The sequence below is a fragment of the Scyliorhinus torazame genome, chromosome 8, assembly GCF_047496885.1.
Source record: "Scyliorhinus torazame isolate Kashiwa2021f chromosome 8, sScyTor2.1, whole genome shotgun sequence".
Lineage (NCBI taxonomy): Eukaryota > Metazoa > Chordata > Chondrichthyes > Carcharhiniformes > Scyliorhinidae > Scyliorhinus > Scyliorhinus torazame.
The window spans coordinates 261,727,591-261,747,537 of NC_092714.1; the positions used below are offsets into that span (position 1 = coordinate 261,727,591).

The 19,947-nt window shown below is 45.8% G+C and overlaps 1 protein-coding gene across 1 annotated transcript in view; it reads left to right on the forward strand.

Annotated features, from left to right (window-relative positions):
- LOC140428584 (deoxynucleoside triphosphate triphosphohydrolase SAMHD1-like) overlaps positions 1 to 19,947 on the forward strand; it is a 119,404-nt gene that overhangs the window by 35,062 nt on the left and 64,395 nt on the right. The window contains exons 6-11 of the mRNA XM_072515222.1: positions 372 to 533; positions 11,227 to 11,327; positions 13,854 to 13,962; positions 17,016 to 17,107; positions 17,606 to 17,721; positions 19,168 to 19,307. Coding sequence (XP_072371323.1) covers positions 372 to 533; positions 11,227 to 11,327; positions 13,854 to 13,962; positions 17,016 to 17,107; positions 17,606 to 17,721; positions 19,168 to 19,307 — 720 coding nt within the window. The remainder of the gene's footprint in view (positions 1 to 371; positions 534 to 11,226; positions 11,328 to 13,853; positions 13,963 to 17,015; positions 17,108 to 17,605; positions 17,722 to 19,167; positions 19,308 to 19,947) is intronic.

Consider the following 19,947-nt stretch of genomic DNA (forward strand, 5'->3'; position numbering starts at 1 on the left):
AGTTAAGTATTGGCCAGTAGAGATAGGTTTATTAAATAGAAAGTAGTATTAGGGTATTAATATTGCTTGTTGTACATAATAAATGACCGTTGTATTAATCCTTACTAAGCGGTGTGCTGTGTTATTAATCATAACCTGAACTTGAACCACGTGGCGGTATCATAAAGATACCTGGCGACTCATGAGCAAAGGTGACGTAAACAGAGCAAATAGACTAAGGTTAAAAAGAGCAACACCTTTCAACAGGTTTAGTCCTTACGCAGACAGACAGCAAGTATGTTGTATTGTTGGATAGGATCAGTTTCTGTAAATTTAATTTATTCTTCGTTGACATAGATTGTTGATCTAATTTTCCTTTTGAGTTATTATAGCACGAGATTGCTTCATCGATGATGTTTGATCACTTGATCTCATGCAATCATCTGGAAGGCGATTTTAAGAAACATGACCTAAATTTAGAAAATGATCTTAAATTTATCAAGGAGCAGATTAAAGGTCCAGAAACTAAGGCAGAGGAAGGACCGGGTTCAAACGTAAGTGACAATTAACCAATGAAAAGCAAAATAGAATGGTCTGTGCAAGGTAACTGCTCTAAAAATAATACAGTAAGAAGTCTTACAACACCAGGTTAAAGTCCAACAGGTTTGTTTCAAACACTAGCTTTCGGAGCGCTGCTCCTTCCTCAGGGGAATGAAGAGGTATGTTCCAGAAACATATATATAGACAAAGTCAAAGATGCAAGACAATGCTTAGAATGCGAGCATTTGCAGTTAATTAAGTGATTACAGATCCAGAGATAGGGGTAACCCCAGGTTAAAGAGGTGTGAATTGTCTCAAGCCAGGACAGTTGGTTCAATTCCTGTTCAATGTTCAGTTAGCAGATCAATTATTAGGATCATTGGATTTGGTAGCGGGTTGGTCGCATTACTGGATTAATAATCCAGAAAATGAGAGTTCACTTCTTAAAAGGGGAGGCTGAGGTTAAATTCAGTTTAATAAAAAAATCTAGAAATAAAAATCTGGTGAAGCTGTCAGAATGTTGGAAAAATCCAGCTGGTTTGTTAATGTTCTTTGGAGGTGTGGTATGATCATAACTATCAGCCTTACAAGGGTTAATGTAGTACCATGAATAGCCACTAGAGGATACTAGAGGCTGCAGATAATGTTTTGTTATGCTCTTGACGTAGCATAAGCTGCTTCCTTGATGTGCACTCTGACAAAGGAAGGTTCAGACTTGGAGATAGCTTTAACACATTTATTTAACTGTTAACAATTCTTTTACTTGGATTCTACTCTCCTGTTAATTCTGCTATAGCTCCTCAGACGAACTAACCAGTCTGCTACAATCCACGTGGTGGGTGTGATGTGTTTTGAATCAACCCTGTCTGTACTCACTAAATGTCTCCACTGGAAAGAGACTGAGCATGTGTGCTGTGTCCTTATATATGGGTTGGTGTAATGCTCCCCTGTGGTAGTGTCATGTCTGGGTCTGTCGTGACTGCCCAGTGGTCGTGTCCTATCTTACTGACCTATTGGTTGAATGTCTGTGTGTCATGATGTCTCTGGTGCTCCCTCTGGTGTCTAGCTAGGTGTAGTGTATGTACATTAACCCCTTGTGTATTTACAGCGATGCATACCACCACAGATACTACTGTGTAAAGCAGTGATGCTACACCTTAGGGGAGGAGTGTACGCAGGATACAGCGAGTGAAGGTCATAAGAGTAGTTAGTGTGAGGTTAGATTATAGTTTATACCAGCAGTGAGATTAGCAGTCGATGAGTGTAGTTACATGTTATTGATCAATTCAGTATGATAAAATGACTAAGTGTTGAAACCCAGTTTAGTAGTGTAAACAAAATCCAAACGTATTGGCGAAGGTAGGCTTGAGGAGTGTCTCTCGAATGTGATAGGTGAAGATCAGACGGGGTTCGTGAGAGGGAGGCAGCTCTTTTCAAACATTAGAAGGCTATTGAACGTCGTTATGGCACCGGCAGAGGGGAGGGAAACAGAGGAGGTTGTGGCATTGGACTCCGAGAAGGCGTTTGACCGGGTAGAATGGGGGTACTTGATGGCAGTTCTGGAGCGGTTTGGGATTGGACCAAGATTTGTGAACTGAGTAAAGCTACTATATAAGGAGCCGAGGGCGAGAGTCCGCACAAACAACATCAGCTCGAGATACTTTTCTCTCCACCGTGGGACTAAGCAGGGATGTCCTATGTCCCCCCTGCTGTTTGCACTCGTGATTGAGCCGTTGGCCATCGCATTCAGAAGTTCAGGGGTATAGAAAGGAATAGTGCGGGGGGGGGGGATAGAGCATAGGGTGTCCGTAAATGCCGATGACCTGCTGTTATACGTGTCGGAACCGAGTGTGTCGATAGGGGGAATATTAGAGCCTTCGGGTGTTTGGGTTTTTCTCGGGGTACAAACTAGATCTAGACAAGAGTGAGTATTTTGTGGTGTCTCGGCCGGGGGTGGGGGCAGGGGTGGGGGGACTGCCATTGCGTAGGGCAGGGACTCACTTTAGGTACCTGGGGGTGCAGGTTGCCCGGGAGGGGGGGGGGGGGGGGGGCTCCGCAGGTACAACATTTCTAGTTTGGTGGGGAGAGTGAAAGCTGACCTGGCAAGGTGAGATGGTCTCCCTCTGTCACTGGCGGGTCGGGTACAGGCGGTTAAAATGAACGTGTAGCCACGATTTCTGTTTATTTTCCAATGCTGCCGATTTTCCACCCAAAGGCTTTTTTCAGAGAGATTGTGTGAAGGATTACTTTGTTCATATGGGGAGGGAAGAGTTAGAAAGGTGCTGCTACAGAGGGGAAGGCAGGCAGGGGGTTTGGGTCTTCCGAACCTGATGTATTACTACTGGGCGGCAAATGTGGAGAAGGTGCGGAGCTGGGTCAGAGGGGTTGATTCCCAGTGGGTCAGAATGGAGGAGAGTTTGTGCAGGGGGTCGTGATTGAAAGCACTAGCAACAGCACCGCTCCCGATAGCCCCGGGGAAATACTCAGTGAGTCCGGTAATAATGGCTTCATTGAGAATTTGGAGGCAGTTTCGCCAACACTTCAGGTTGGGGCCAGGTTCAAGGGAAATGCCGATTTGGGGGAACCACAGATTTGAGCCAGGGAGGTGGGATGGAAATTTTCGGAAATGGGAGGAGAAGGGGATTAAGACACTAAAAGATTTGTTTCTTAGGGGTCGGTTTGCAGGATTGAAGGAGCTGGAAGCGAAGTATGGGCTGTAGCAGGGGGAAATGTTTAGATACATGCAGGTTCGAGATTTTGCCAGAAAGGAGATACAGAGCTTCCCGGTGGAGCCGGCCTCCACATTGCTGGAGGAGGTGCTGACGACAGGGGGACTGGAGAAGGGGGTAGTGTTAGCGGTTTACGGGAGCTATTTTGGAAGAGGAGAAGGCACCACTGGAAGGGATCAAAGCAAAGTGGGAGGAAGAGATGGGAGAGGTTATGGAGGAGGGGTTCTGGTGTGAGGTTCTCTGGAGAGTGAATGCCTCCACCTCGTGCGCGAGCTTGGGGCTGATGCAGCTGAAGGTGGTATACAGAGCACACCTCACGAGGGCGAAGATGAGTCGATTCTTTGAAGGAGTAGAAGATGTGTGTGAACGTTGCGGGGTAGGCCCCACTAATCACGTTCATATGTTTTGGTCCTGTCCAAAGCTAGAGGATTACTGGAAGGAGGTTTTTAGGGTAATTTCTAACGTGGTGCACATGAAACTGGACCCGGGCCCCCGGGGGGCCATATTCGGGGTGCCGGACCAGCCAGGGTTGGAAACGGGTGCGGAGGCAGATGTTGTAGCCTTCGCCTCGTTGAACGCCCGAAGGCGGATCCTGATAGGTTGGAGAGCAACCTCTCCACCCTGTGCCCTGGTGTGGTGGTGGGAACTGTTGGAATTCTTGACTCATGAGAAGGTTAAGTTTGAACTGAGGGGAAGGATGGAGGGGTTCTACAATTCATGGGCATTATTCATTATGCACTTTCATGAACTGGATAACATCAAACATAAGTTGGGGCGTGTGGGTGGGAGGGTTGGGGGAGGGGGGCTGTGAGGGTTAATGGTGACTATAGGTGATCCCTAATTCCTTTTTGTCATTTGTTTGTGTGAACATGCGGGCTAATGTTTGGGGTTTGGTGGGAGGATGGGATCGTTGTTATTGATATGGGGATTTACATATTTGTTACTGATTATTGTTTATTGTTGGTGGGTGTAAATTTGGAAGAAAATGTGAAAAAGGAGAATAAAAAAATATTTAAAAAAAAAGTAGTGTAAATAAAATCATAGCTTTGTTTAAGGAAAAGCTATACTGTGGTCTTTGTGGAACACTATGCCAACCGTCCTATATAAGCAACACAAAGAATATCACATGGTACCAGAATACCACATGGTACCAGGTGTCTATTCCTTGAAAGAAACTGTAATTAGATTAGTGTAGAATAGCATTTTATTTCATAGAATTTACAGTGCAGAAGGAGGCCATTCGGCCCACCAAGTCTGCATCGGCTCTTGGAAAGAGCACCCTACCCAAGGTCAACACCTCCCACTTTGCAATCCAGAAGCTACAACTCATAAAAAATCTACAGTAAAGATGATCAGAAGATGGAATGTCTCAAGAAACCTGACCACTTCAAGGCACATGGTAAACTATGCCAGAACTGGGCTTTTTTTAAGCAACAGTTCAAAGTCTTTATTTCTCCCTTCGCGCTAGAAAATGCATCAGACCAATGTAAGATAGCTCTCCTACTACATTTGGCTGGATTGCAAACAGTGGAGTTACTCAATTCATTTGAATTCAGTGCAGATAAGGACAAAAGTAAATACAGCATGGTGCTACAGAGATGTTCGATTGTGAAAAAATTCTATGAGCGCTCTATGTTAAACAAACGGCTGCAGGTCAGAGGAGAGTCTGTAGATTCAGGCATCACAGATCTTAAGCTCCGAGCGCAGTCCGGTAATTTTGCCTCAGGCTCCTAGTCTATGCTGCGAGATAAAGTTGTGTTTGGAATAAACAGAGAACGGGTGCGTGAGAAAAAATTCAAAAGACCGGTGTTGTCGATTGAAGACGCTATAAATATGTGTAAGGCCAGCGAACAGGCATTGAGCGAATGTGCCGAATTCGTGGCTAAGGAAAAGAGCGCGAAATCGGCCGGTGGCCATTTTGATTGTGATGTGATGAGCATGGTGACGTGCACACGCTGTGGACCCCCCCCCCCCCCACAGTAAAAAAAAATTGTCCAGCGAGAGGGAAACATTGTTCCAATTGTGGTAGACTGAATCGCTTCGCAGCACAGTGTCGTTTAGCAACAACTGTTCCAGTAACCAAATTGTAAGCAGCATTATAGTGATGGTAGAAGGATCCAGAGTGTGCAAAGTATTGAGACAAAATCCAAAATCAGAGGATCGAGACGATTGCTCATCATATTCACTTTCAGATACGTTCATGAGAGAAGCCATTACTAAGATTGATTTATTGGATCGAGAAGAAAGGTCAGTAAACATTCTCTCAAAGATAATAAAGGAGTGGACTGTCTCACTTTTAAAAAAATTTAGAGTACCCAATTATTTTTTTTCCAATTAAGGGACAATTTAGCGTGGCCAATCCACCTAACCTGCGCATCTTTTGGGTTGTGGGGGTGAAACCCACACAGACATGGTGAGAATGTACAAATTCCACACGGACAGTGACCCAGGGCCAGGATTCGAACCTGGGTCCTCAGCATCACAGTCCCAGTGCTAATCACTGCGCCACATGCTGCCCTTGGACTGTCTCACTTGAAATAAATGGTGAATTGATCCCATTCAAGATTGACACAGGAGCGCATGCAAATATTATCACATTCTGATCTTTAAAGCAAGCAATCAGAAAGCCTCTGTTAAAGCTCACAGATTACAATGGTAACACGATAGCTACAAAGGGGTCATGGTGTCTCGTCGTGAAGAATGGGACAATAGAGATTCCCATCGATTTTGAGGTGGTAGAGGGTCAGAAAACATCATTGATTGGTGTTGCTGCTTGTGAAAGATTGCAGCTAGTTGAAAGGATTCACTCAACCGGTACTTCAGGTGACATAGATGAAGAATCAGGGAAGACCTGGGTGATGTGAATGACCACTCCAAAACTAATAATGATAATGGAACATCAGGAAACAAAGCTTTGTCTGATGCTGAAACATCAGAACCCAAGTTAGTCTGAATAGTGGAATTATTTAATTTCTTTTTAAATTAAAAAAAAAAATTCTCCTCCATTTTCACATTTTCTCCCACATTTACATCCATCAACAATAAACAATAATCAGCAAGATATGTCAGTCCCCATAATAACAACAATGATCCCATCTACCCACCAGCCCCCAAACCTCAACCCGCATGTTTACATAAACAAATTACAAAAATGAATCAGGGATTACCCGTAGTCACCCTTAATCTTACACCCCACCCCCCCACCCCAGGTCTCCAGCTCCTCCTGTCCACTGCCTCTTGTAAAACTCCTCCCCCTACCCTCGGTTCCTTCCCCCCCAACTTTCCACCCCGGCTAGACCACTCGGACACTGTTCTGCCGCGCTCCGATGGCCGCAGCCCCTCCCCCACCTCACTCCCGTTCACTGGCCGGCACACACCGGCCAGCGTGGAGGCCCCCGCCTGGGTCCCTTTCCCACTTGCCCTGCCCCAGGAAAGCCCAAAGATCCCTTTTAGCTCACAAACCCCGCATATCCACCTACACCCCAAAGAACTCTCATTTTGAGTGAAAGTCCCGTCCTTTCCCTCGTCCAAATATATACCACCTTGGCTCCTTTAATCTCTACACCCGCGCGCAGTGATACAAAAAAGAAAATACAGTCATGAGTTTACATCGGCACATGGCCATTCCTCAGTTTGTCAGTTCTACCACAGTCCTTCTGCTTTCGCAAACTCCTCCGCTGCTTCCGCCGTTCCAAAATAAAAGTCCCTGAGCTTGTAAGTCACCCTCAGCTTCGCTGGATATACAATGCCGCACTGCACCTTGCTAATGTACAGTGCCCTCTTCACCCGGTTGAAGGCAGCCCGCCTCCTTGCCAGCTCCACCGTAAAGTCCTGGTATACACGTATACCAGCTCCAGCCCACTGCACCACCCGCTTCTGCTTGGCCCAGCTCAGGACCTTCTCCTTCACCCTGTACCTACGGAAGCACAGAGTCACTGCCCTTGGCGGCTCACTCGCCTTTGGTACAGGCCTCCACGACCGATGAGCCCGATCCAGTTCATATCGGGAGGGGTCCTCCCCCTCCCCCAGTAGTTTTGCCAGCATCGCGGCAAAATACTCAGTCGGCTTCGGTCCTTCAACTCCTTCGGGCAGCCCCACAATCCTCAAGTTCTGTCGCCTGGATCTATTTTCCAGGTCTTCCATTTTTCCTCGCAGATCCTTGTTAGTATCCATCACCTTCCGCATCTCTTTCCCCATCGAGGCAAGTTGATCACCCTGCTGCAATAACGTCTCCTCCACTTCCTTCAGCGCCTCCCCTTGCTCTCGCACCTCCGCCACTGCGCTCGCCACCTCCGTCCTCACCGGGGAAATCGCCTCCTCCACCAGCTCACTCAAAACCTCCCTCATCTCCTTCCTCACCGTCTCCATGCATTTCGCAATCTGCGCCAACTGCTTTTCAAATTCCGCAGCCAGCAACTTGGTTATTTCTTCAGCCGTAAGCAGTGCGGCCTTCCCTGGTGCTCCAGCCTCCATTTTTCCTGGTGACCCCGCGCTGACCTTTCCACTCCCCGACAGACCTCCAGCTGGTTTTTTTTTGGCCGTTTTTCTGCTCACCCTCGACATTTTTCTTTGGGGTTTTTTTCCCTCCTGTGTCTTCTCAGTGCCTCCTCTGTGCCTTCTCCCTTCTTCTGCCGCCTCCGCGGACCCTGGGACTGGGCTTAAAGCCCCGAAATTGCCGTTCCCGAGCGGGGGCTCTCCATTGTACGGCCGCCTCCCGCCCGCCGTCACCGGAAGTCTCCGGAATTATTTAATTTCTAAGATACTACCAGATCACAAACTACAAACCATAAAAGCCAAAACTGAAAAGGACTTGACGCTCCAGAAGGTAAAACAATACCTCAGAGAAGGATGGCCTGCTGGTTGCAAATCATCATTTCAGAGATAATCTGACTACAATTGATGGTGTCCTGCTAAAGGGAGACATGATAGTGATACCTGCCAGTTTACGTCTAGGGATTCTGCAGCGGATTCACGAGGGTCATCAAGGCATTGAAAGTGTCGTAGGTGAGCCAGACAATCGGTGTATTGGCCGGGAATAAACAGAGAGATCGATCAGTATGTTCAAGCTTGTCCAATTTGTCAGATGCATCAGCCTGCACAGAGCAAAGAAACCATGCAACGGATGGGAATTGTGACCAGTCCATGGAACAAAGTGGGCATGGATCTATTTCATTTTCAGGGTCATGACTATTTGATAGTCAAAGACTATTACTCCATCTTTCCAGAGGTGATGTTGTTGAGAGATTTGACTGCCAGATCAGTGATGAAGGCAACAAAATCGATTTTTGCACGCCATGGTATTCCGCTTAACATTGTCTCTGACAATGGTCCATGCTTCTCGAGTTGGGCATGGACACAGTTTGCAGGGCATTATAATTTCAACCATGTGACGTCTAGCCCACATTATCCACAGTCTAACGGGAAAGCAGAGAGAGTAGGGATAATTAGATTATTCTGCAAGGTAAGTGAAGATGGTCAAGACGTGTCATTAGCATTGCTTGCATACCGAGCGGGTCTCTCACCTGCACAGATGTTGATGGGGAGAAGACTACGGACCACTTTACCACAAATCATCAGTCCAGAAACTGATAACAAGAAGATACGTGAAAGAATCACAAACACAAAAACGAAGCAACAAGAGGTCTACAATAGACATCTCAAGCCTCCAGCTGAGCTTCATGAAGGGGACTTTGTGAGGATTCAATATCCAGAAGGTGGCTAGCCAAATCTTGCAAAAGTTCTGAAACTGGTAGCACCTAGGATCTACTTGGTGTGACCAGAACAAGGATCGCTGTTCAGGAGAAACAGACGAGCATTACTTTGTGTCAAGCACAAGGTTCAATCTCAACGTGAAAACGTTATTCCACGTGACAGTATATTCAAGGACATTGCCGTACCAGATCCAAGTTTAATACTAACACAGCTAGAAGATGGGACAGAGCAATCCAACACCTTGAATGTTCCACTGAGATGTTCTACCAGAAGAAGACGACCTCCAGAGAGACTGAACTTGTGATTGTAAATTTAACTTATACTCATCTAAGTGATGTAACTGTCAGTACAAATATACTGTATTGTATGATAATAAGTTATTTAGACAACAGTACGCCTGCAAGGTCAGAGTTAAAAGAAAATATCATAACCACTGTAATACTATTTTCTTTCACAAAGAGGGATGTGGTATTATCATAACTATCAGCATTATGTAGTACCATGAATAGCCACTAGAGGGAGCGGCAGATACTACTACATAAAGCAGTGGTGCTAGACCTTAGGGGAGGGGTGCATGCAGGAGACAGCTAGTGAAGGTCATTAGAGCAGTTAGTGTGAGAAGGTTAGATTATAGTTTATACCAGTAGTCTTTCTTAAAAAAATTTAATTCAGGGGCAATTTAGTGTGACCAATCAACCGAGCCTGCTCATCTTTTGGGTTGTGGGGGTGAAACCCACGCAAACACGGGGAGAATGTGCAAACTCAGCACGGACAGTGACCCAGAGCCGGGATCAAACCTGGGACATCGGCGCTGTGAGGCCGCAGTGCTAACCCACTGCGCCACCGTGCTGCCCGTTTATACCAGTAGTGAGATTAGCAATAGATGAGTGCAGTTAGATGTTATTGATCAATTCTGTATTCTAAACGGACTAAGTGTCAAAATCCTCAGGAAACTAAGGAAATTCGGCATGTCCACATTAACTCTTACCAACTTTTACAGATGCACCATAGAAAGCATCTTATCTGGCTGCATCACAGCCTGGTATGGCAACTGCTCGGCCCAGGACCGTAAGAAACTTCAAAGAGTTGTGAACACCGCCCAGTCCATCACACAAACCTGCCTCCCATCCATTGACTCCATCTACACCTCCCGCTGCCTGGGGAAAGCGGGCAGCATAATCAAAGACCCTCGCACCCAGCTTACTCACTCTTCCAACTTCTTCCATCGGGCAGGAGATACAGAAGTCTGAGAACACGCACAAATAGACTCAAAAACAGCTTCTTACCCGCTGTTACCAGACTCCTAAACGACCCTCTTAGGGACTGACCTCATTAACACTAGACCCCTGCATGCTTCATACGATGCCGGTGTTATGCAGTTACATTGTGCACCTTGTGTTGCCCTATTATGTAATTTCTTTTATTTCCTTTTCATTTCATGTACTTAATGATCTGTTGAGCTGCTCGCAGAAAAATACTTTTCACTGTCCCTCGGTATACGTGACAATAAACAAATCCAATCCAATCCAGTCCAAACCCAGTTCAGTAGTGTAAATAAAATCATAGCTTTGTTTAAGTAAAAGCTATACTGTGTCATTGTGGAACATTACGCCAAACATCCTAAATAAGCAACACAAAGAACACCATAGGAGGATGTTGTCATTACCTGATCTGGACCTATACATGACTTCAGTCAAACACAAATGTAGTTCACCCCTAACTGCTCCCTGCAGTAGCTTAGCATTTGAATGCTTGTTACAAACTCACTTCCACTTCAGGGAGAGGATTAGCCAGATTCCAGCACTCATGTGCTATCCAAAACTATTGGTTGGAAATATACATGTGTGGTGTTGGTTAAAAACATGAGCAGGCTTCAGTCTGATTCTCCCTACAGTTCAATAGTTTGTTGTCAAGGTGAAGGCCGCTTACTTGGGTGAGGGAGCCAGTGTCTCGGCAACATACATCTCTATAGTTTTAGGAGAGGAGATATCGGGGGGAAAGAACGGTGTACTTGGAGGACAGAGTGCTGGTGATTGGTTTGCACAGGGTTGGTAGAAGTTGGCAATTACTGGATAAGCTGCTGTGCTACATCCTCACCCTGTAGGGTATGGCAGAGCAGAGCTACTAGATGAGAAATCTAATTTCAACTGCACCTTTTGTTCATAGTAAGGAGATTGAAGATAGGGAGAAGCGGCCAAGTGATGCTTGTCAATATCTGTGCTGTGAACAGTATTTTGTATCTGACTCTGGAATCTTGTTTTTTCAGTGGCCATATAAAGGTCGGCCCAGAGAGAAGGGTTTTCTGTATGAAATTGTCGCCAATAAGAGAAATGGGATTGATGTTGACAAGTGGGATTACTTTGCCAGGTAAACCTGCTCCCTCAATCTCTCTGATCATTTGATGCATTGTCTCATAATCCATCTCAGAAGAGTTCACCAGGTACATTCCAAAGATAATTTAAAGCAAGTTTCTGTGTTGTGGTATTCTGCGTTTAAGGACAAGCCCCATACTTTAGCATTAGACAGCATAAAAGGAGGCTATTTAGACATTGTACTGTGCCAGCTCTCCAAACATTAGTCTCATTTCCCTGCTATTTCCACATATCCGCACATTATTTTTTCTTTCAGTGTATATCCAATATTCTTTTGAAAAGGATTATGGAATGTTTTCACCCACTCATCCAGTCGTTACGTTCTTAATCAGAACTCACTGAGTAAAAAAATGCTCCTGATCTGACACCCAGCTTTCTTAGATTAATTTAAATCTGTTCCGTCATATCGTGGACTGTACCCAATATAGTTCATATAAAATTATACATTAAGACTTTTGTTTTAATTTTCATTCTCGTCCTGCTCATTTAAAAAAAACATTTTATAAGCTGGCTGGGTCAGTATTTATTGGCCATCCCTAACTGTCCTCCATGTCTAAGAGCATTTGAGAGTCAACCACATTGCTGTAAGCATTGTAGGCCAGGACAACAGATTTCCTTCCTTAAAGGACATTAGTGAACCAGATGGGTCTTTATGGCAATTGACAATGGTTTCATGGACAGATTCCTTGGGTACAGGTGCAGTGGCCGGACAGGAAGGGGAGATTTTACTGGAACCGCTGCCTTGTTTGCATGCCGAGCGGGTCTCTCACCTGCTCACCTTGTTTGAGGATGTTTGTGAATCTCCCTGTGACAATCTGGTCTGTATGGCTTAGTGCTACATGAGGTTGTCTGCATATATTGGAATCTTGCTGAGCACCTTTTCTCTCTTGTCAGTGGAATGATGTCACAGTGGTTAGCTCTGGTTGCTTCACAGTGCCAGGGACCCGGATTTGATTCACGGCTTGGGTCACTGTCTGTGCGGAGTCTGCGCGTCTGCGTGGGTTTCCTCCGGGTGCTCTGGTTTCCTCCTACAAGTCCCGAAAGACGTGCTTATTAGGTGAATTGGGCATTCTGAATTCTCCCTCTGTGTACCCGAACATGCCGAGTGTGGCGACTCAGGGATTTTCACAGTAACTTCATTGCAGTGTTAATGTAAGCCTACTTGTGACACTAATTAAAATTATTATTATGTCAGGACTCAAAAGGTTATGTTATGAGGACAGTTTGCATAAGCTTTGTTTGCGCTTCCTTAAGTTTAGAATATCGAGAGATAATATAATCAAAGCGTTCAAAATGATTAAAAAATCATTGGATATGATAGATATCATGGGCGGGATTCTCCGCAATCGGCGCGATGTCCGCCGACTGGCGCCAAAAATGGCGCGAATCAGTCCGGCATCGTGCCGCCCCAAAGGTGCGGAATTCTCCGCATCTTGGGGCGCCAAGCCCTCACCTTGAGGGGCTAGGCCCGCGCCGGGGTGATTTCCGCCCCGCCGGCTGGCGGGAAAGGCCTTTGGTCCCCTGCCAGCTGGCGATGAAATGACTTTGCCGTGCGACGCATGCGCGGGAGCGTCAGCGGGCGCTCACGGCATCCCCACGCATGTGCAGTGGAGGGGGTCTCTTCCGCCTCCGCCATAGTGGAGACCGTGACGAAGGTGGAAGGAAAAGAGTGCCCCCACGGCACAGGCCCATCCGCGGATCGGTGGGCCCTGATCACAGGCCAGGCCACCGTGGGGGCACCCCCCCGGGGCCAGATCGCCCCGCGCCCCCCCCCAGGACCCCGGAGCCCCGCCGAATCTCTGGTGGCGGAGAATTCGGGACACGGCGGGGGCGGGATTCACGCCAACCCCCGGCAATTCTCCGACCCGGTGGGGGGTCGGAGAATCGCGCCCCATGAGTCCAGGCCTCACTCCAAGGCTTGAAAAGTCAAAAGTCAAAAAAAATCAAGGGAATGCTCTAATGCTGACTTTCAAATGAGACTTTGAACTGATGTCCAATCTGCCCCATCAGGTGGATATAAAATATCTCATGGCACTATTTTGATGAAGATCAGTGAAGTTATCCCTGGCCATTGACCAAATTTATCTCACAGACAACATCACAAACGTAGATTACTTGGTCATTATACTGTTGTTTGTGAGAGCTTGTTGCGGACAAATTGGCTACTGCGTTTCCTACATTGCAACAGTGACTAAACTTTGAAAGTACTTCATTGGCAGTAAATTGCTTTGGAATGCCTTGGGGTCATGAAAGGTCCCATGTAAATGCAAGTCTTTCTTTACACAGAGAAAATAACATCTCTGGTGGGCAAATCCAGTGCATGACAGCATAATGATAACATAAGTAGGCCATCTAGATGTGAGATCAGGAAGCCCTTTTTCCCACTGGGCAACTTACTTACAATTTAAAAATACAACTCTCTTCTTTTGGGGTATGCATGCTGATTCAGCAGAGTGTTTTACCATGTTGATCAAGATGACATGAAGGCTGGGATTGATGGTGTCCTGTTTTGTTTCTGAAGGGACTGTTATCACCTTGGAATCCAGAACAACTTTGACTCTTCACGATTCCTTGCGTTTGCCCGAGTTTGTGAAACTGAAGGAACAAAGCTGATTTGCACTCGAGATAAGGTGCTATGTGTTGTGCGATAGAATGGAGAGTCATGATTAGATTGTGGTCTTGTAAAATAACATTCTGATGTGCACCACTTTAGCTCAGGCAAACTAAAGTCTATAATAGAACGGCTACTGACATCAGCAAATTCAATTCAACTATTTCCCACTCCCTATCTGCCATATGGGAACCTCGTATCAGGCATTTGCAAAATGTATTCATGGGATGTGGGCATTGCTGGCTAGGCCAGCATTTATTACCCATCCCGAATTGCCCTTGAGAAGGTGGTGGTAAGTTGCCCTCTTGAACCGCTGCAGGCCATGATCAATCATAGAAATCTACAGCATAAAGAACAATCAACTAGAATGAATGTTATTTGTACCAAATTCAAACAATTTCCTTTTAGCTCTCTTTTGTAAATACCTATCAGTGAATAGAATTACCCTGATAGAAGTAAAAATGCTGTGGATGTTGGAAACCTGAAATTAAAAAGAGCGTGATGGAAATACTCCGCAAATCTGTGGAGAGAGGAACAGAGCAAATGGGCGGGGTTCTCAGGTCTTGTCCGTGGCGGGACCTGTTGCAAGTGAGAATGGAAAATTTGGCATTCCAGCCAAAATTCCATTCACTCTCAGCCGCACCGTAAAATCCCAGCTGCGAATGAACAGGAAGATTTCAGCCAATGTTTTGAGTCTAACATGACTTCTTCAGAACTGAAGCGTAGAAATGTGACAGGATTCATGCTGCCGAAATGGGGTGGGGGGAGGAAGAACAAAAAGGAACAGCTGGGATGAGGTAGGCAGGGGAGATTAAGTGACAAAGATGTCATGGAACAAAAGGTAAAGGCTGTAATAGGGAAACAAAGCATTGTCCAGAGTGAGTATGAATGTCCTCCAAAGCTTCTCACCTCATTGACCCGCAACCCTGATGAGTCCAATTCTACTTCCTTCTGAAAATCCACAAACAGAACTGTCCTGAGAGACCCATGTTTCAGCCTGTAAATGCCTCACTGACCTTACTTCTTCCTATCCTAACTCTATTTCTTTCTCCCCTAGTTCAGTCTTTTCACATCTATTTCCATGGCTCTACATCATTTCAACAACTTACAGTTTTCTACCTCTAACTTCCTACTATTCACTATGTGTGTCCAATCGTTCTACATCTGCGTCTCCTATCAGGAGGGTTTGAGGGCTCTTCACTCTTTCCTTGAGTGGATGTCCATCTCCGTCTCCTTCAGCGATCCCCAGTATCACAGATGCCAGTCTTCAGCCAATTCCATTCACTCCGCACGGTATCAAGAAACAGCTGAAGGCATTGGATGCTGCGAAAGGCTATGAGATCTGATAATATCCTGACAATAGTTCTGAAGACTTGTGCTCCAGAACTAGCTATGCCACTAGCCAAGTTGTTCCAGTATAACTACAACACCAGCAATGTGGAAAATAGCCCAGGCATGTTCTGAACACAAAAAGTATAACAAATCCAAACTGGCCAATTGCCGCCCCATCTACTCTCAATCATCAGTAAAGTGATGGAAGGAGTCATTAACAGTGCTACCAAGTGCACTGACTCAGCAATAACCTGCTCACTGATGCTCAGTTTGGGGTCCGCCAAAGCCACTCAACTCCTGACCTCATTACAGCCTTGGTTCAAACATGGACAAAAGAGCTGAACTCCAGAGGTGAATGTGAGTGACTGTCCTTGATACCAAGGCAGCATTTGTCCAAGCGTGGCACCAAAGAGCCCTACCTGAACTGGAGTCAATGGGAATCAGTGGGGAAACTGTTCCCTGGCTGGAGTCATACCTGGCACAAGGAAGATGGTTGTGGTTGTTGGAGGTCAATTATCTCAGTCCTGGGACATTACTGCAGGAATTTGTCATGGTAGTATCCTGGGCCCAGCCATCTTCAGTTGCTTCATCAATGCACAATTAATAACACCATTCGTGACTCCTCTGACATTGAAGAGGTCCATGGCCAAATACAGCAAGACCTTGAGCTTTGGCAGGGAATCATCCAGACTCAAAACGTTAGCTCCGTTCTCTTTTCACAGATGCTGTCAGACCTGTCCAGCATTTTCTGTTTCTGGTTTTACTGGACAATATCCAAGCTTGTGCTGACAAGTAACTCACCCAACTCTCCAAATCCTGCCCACAATCTACAAGGCACAACTCAGGAATGTGATGGCATACTCTCCACTTCCCTGGATGAGTGCAGCTCCAAGAACACGCAAGAAGCTTGACACCATCTAGGACAAAGCAGCCCCGCTTGATTTCTACCCCTTCCACATTCACTCTATCCACCATTGATGTATAGCAGTAGCCATGTGTACCATCTGCAAGATGCATTGCAGGAACTCACCAAGGCTATTGAGACAGCACCTTCCAAACCCATGACCACTATCATCTAGAAGGACAAGGGCAGCAGAACATGGGACAACCCCGCCTGGAGTTCCGATCCAAGTCACTCACCATCCTGACTTATAAATATTTTGCTGTTCCTTCACTGTCACTGGGTCAAAATCCTGGAACTCACTCCCTAACAGCACCGTGGATGTACCTACACCATCTGGACTGCAGCGGATCAAGAAGGCAGCTCACCACTACCGTCTCAATTGCAATTAGGGATGGGCAATAAATGCTGGCCTCGCCAGAGGTGTCCAAGTACTTTAAATGAAAAAATGTATTGAATTATCTTGGGTTCCTATTTTTCTGAAAAAATAAATTCAGAGTACCCAATTCATTTTTTTTTCCAATTAAGGGGCAATTTTAGCGTGGCCAATCCACCTAAACTGCACATCTTTGGGTTGTGGGGGCAAAACCCACGCAGACACAGGGAGAATGTGCAAACTCCACACGGACAGTGACCCAGGGCCGGGATCGAACCTGGGACCTCGGTGCCGTGAGGCAGCAGGGCTAACCCACTGCGCCACCATTCTGCTCTATGGGTTCCTATTTTAACTGATTTACTCACTGGTAAATCCTGCTCCATGCTATCTGTCCGGGAACTTTGCTGCTGATGCACAGGTTGATGACCAAGAGTTTAACTCCAGTTTTTGTCTTTCTCGGCAGGAGGCTGGTGATTTGTATGACATGTTTCACATGCGTTACACTTTGCATCGAAGAGCCTGTCAGCACAGAGTGACCAACATCATCGAGTGGATGTGAGTATAGCTGCAGTGAAGTTGTGTCTCTCTCGGACTTTTTTTTTCTTTCTTTCATCTCCTTTCCTCCTGAAGGAACTCGTTGCGAAGTCCAAGTCCCTGTTTTCAGTCGTCTTCTAGCACCTTATCTCTAACTATGAACCCGTGATGATGAGGGTCAGTAGCCAATTGACGTCCCCCAAGAGAAACCAAACTCAAGCCCGCCTGGTCCTCACTGACAGTGACACGTTTACGCTGCAGCAACAGTCGCCTGGCTGTTGGCCAACATTAGGAACCAGGCGGATTTGTATTCTCTTTAATCCCGATCCAAAGGACACTGAGGCCACTAACAGGCCATTGCTGCTGTGCCGGATCAGCTGTGCAAACTCCGTACAGACCATTGATCAACCCTGGGCTTCAGTCTGTCCCCCATGGCACTGAATCCTGGGCAAACAATTTAACAATCCTCTTGTTTGGAAAACATTGCTGACACATTTCTGAAAATATTTAATCCCTCAGGATCACAGAGGCATTGCTGTTGGCAGATCCACATATCAAGATAAGTGGAGCGAATGGGAGACTTTATAAAATCTCCACAGCAATCGATGACATGGTGGCGTACACCAAACTGACAGGTGAGTGCTTCTGTGCGATTCAGTCAGATATAAAGTTTTTTTTGAATCCTGGTGTAACGTTCAGTTTCAAGAGTCAGAGATTATAGAAAAATGGGTCAAGTTCCTAAATGATTTTAAAATAATTCATTAAGTTAGCTTTTTAGAATTAAAAAAAAAAATTATAGAGTACCCAATTATTTTGTTTTTCAATTAAGGGGCAATTTAGTGTGGTCAATCCACCTAACCTGCACATCTAGTTCCCAACCCTAATTTCCCTTGAACTGAATGGTCTGCTAGGCCATTTCAAAGGCCCAGTAAGAAGTCTTACAACACCAGGTTAAAGTCCAACAGGTTTGTTTCGATGTCACTAGCTTTCGGAGCGCTGCTCCTTCCTCAGGTGAATGCAGAGGTATGTTCCAGAAACATATATATAGACAGAATCAAAGATGCCAGACAATGCTTGGAATGCGAGCATTAGCAGGTGATTAAATCTTTACAGATCCAGAGATGGGGTAACCCCAGGTTAAAGATGTGTGAATTGTGTCAAGCCAGGACAGTTGGTAGGATTTCGCAGGCCAGATGGTGGGGGGTGAATGTAATGCGACATGAATCCCAGGTCCCGGTTGAGGCCGCACTCATGTGTGCGGAACTTGGCTATGAGCTTCTGCTCGGCGATTCTGCGTTGTCGCGCGTCCTGAAGGCCGCCTTGGAGAACGCTTACCCGGAGATCAGAGGCGGAATGCCCTTGACTGCTGAAGTGTTCCCCGACTGGAAGGGAACATTCCTGCCTGGTGATTGTCGCGCACCAGTTTCAAAGGCCAGTTAAGAGTTAATTGCTATGGGTCTGGAGTCACATGTAGACCAGACCAGGTAAGGACGGCAGACTTCCTTCCCTAAAAGACACAAATGATGTTTTTTTTACAACAATTGATGACAGCTTTTCATGGCCACCATTACTGAGACTAGCTTTATATTCCAGGTTCTAATTTAAATTCCACGATCTGCCGTGGTGGGATTTGAACTCATATCACCAGAGCATCAGCCAGGACCTCTGAATTACTAGTTCAGTGACATGGCTACTGTGCCCCAAGTCAAAAGTATCTCACCCGAAAAATTGCACCTGGCCGGTTTATATAACGCTAACGGGGGGTGGGGTGGGGAAGGGGACCATCGCTTGTGCTCTTAAACACAGCTGGGACTGATCAGAACTGGTGTTCAGTGTCAATGTGCAGAGGAAGTTTATTGAATCAGCGTCAATGGAATCAGAATGTTTTCTGAGATCTTGCAGTGTTTCCACTGCCCCTTCTGGGATCCACATGACATGCCTACACTCATGCCCTTCCCAGGAAGCCTGGTTGGCATCATTGTAAACTGTTTGGCCCTTCATAGTGCTGTTGGCGCCAGTGTTACAGGAGCCCACTTTCACAGGCCATACTTTAGTTGATTGGAGCTTGACTTTTTTTCCAGATAATATATTTCAGCAGATCCTGAATTCATCTGAACCTGAATTGGAAGAAGCACGGACAATCCTCAACAATATTCTTTGCCGCAAGCTCTATAAATTCATTGATCAGATTCGGCTTGATGAAAAAAGAGAAGTTGGAAAGGTCAGTATTACATAGATCTATACATTACTTCCAAACAAATCATTCAGTTCAACTGGTCTATAATTGGTCTGCCTCCACTGTAATTACATCACCCACCTTGCCCTTGCATCCTGATATTCTGAGGTTCCAAGCCCTGTTCTTTGGGTGGAAGTGATAGCCGGCAGACAAGATGGGCAGAAAGGCCGCTTTCTGTGCTGGAAAGGTCTATGATTCTCTGGTGGATTGGCTTCCATTTAATACCCTCAAACTGTTCGAAGCTTTTTGTTGCTAAGTTATGCTATTCATCTTGCAATGCAACAAAATGTCAAATATTTTGTTTTCCTTTTTAATGATACTGAGACACACAGCTCGTGTAAATGCAATGACATTTGCAAGCAGTGGGCAAATGCCATCAAATGAATGGTGTCACATTGTTGAATGCCATGTGATCAAATGTTATATAACAAAAACGCTAGAGATACCTCTAAACAGAGTTGGCAACCCTGCTCTTTTCTCTTCTTCTTCATGTACGTATCAAACCTCCCTTTCAGGCGTGATAGAGCTGTCAGCTTCAGCCACTCTATGTGGCAGCAAGCTTCACATTCTCATCACTTTTTGCATCAGGAAAATGTCATGTGAATGTCCCTTTAAGGAAGGGTTT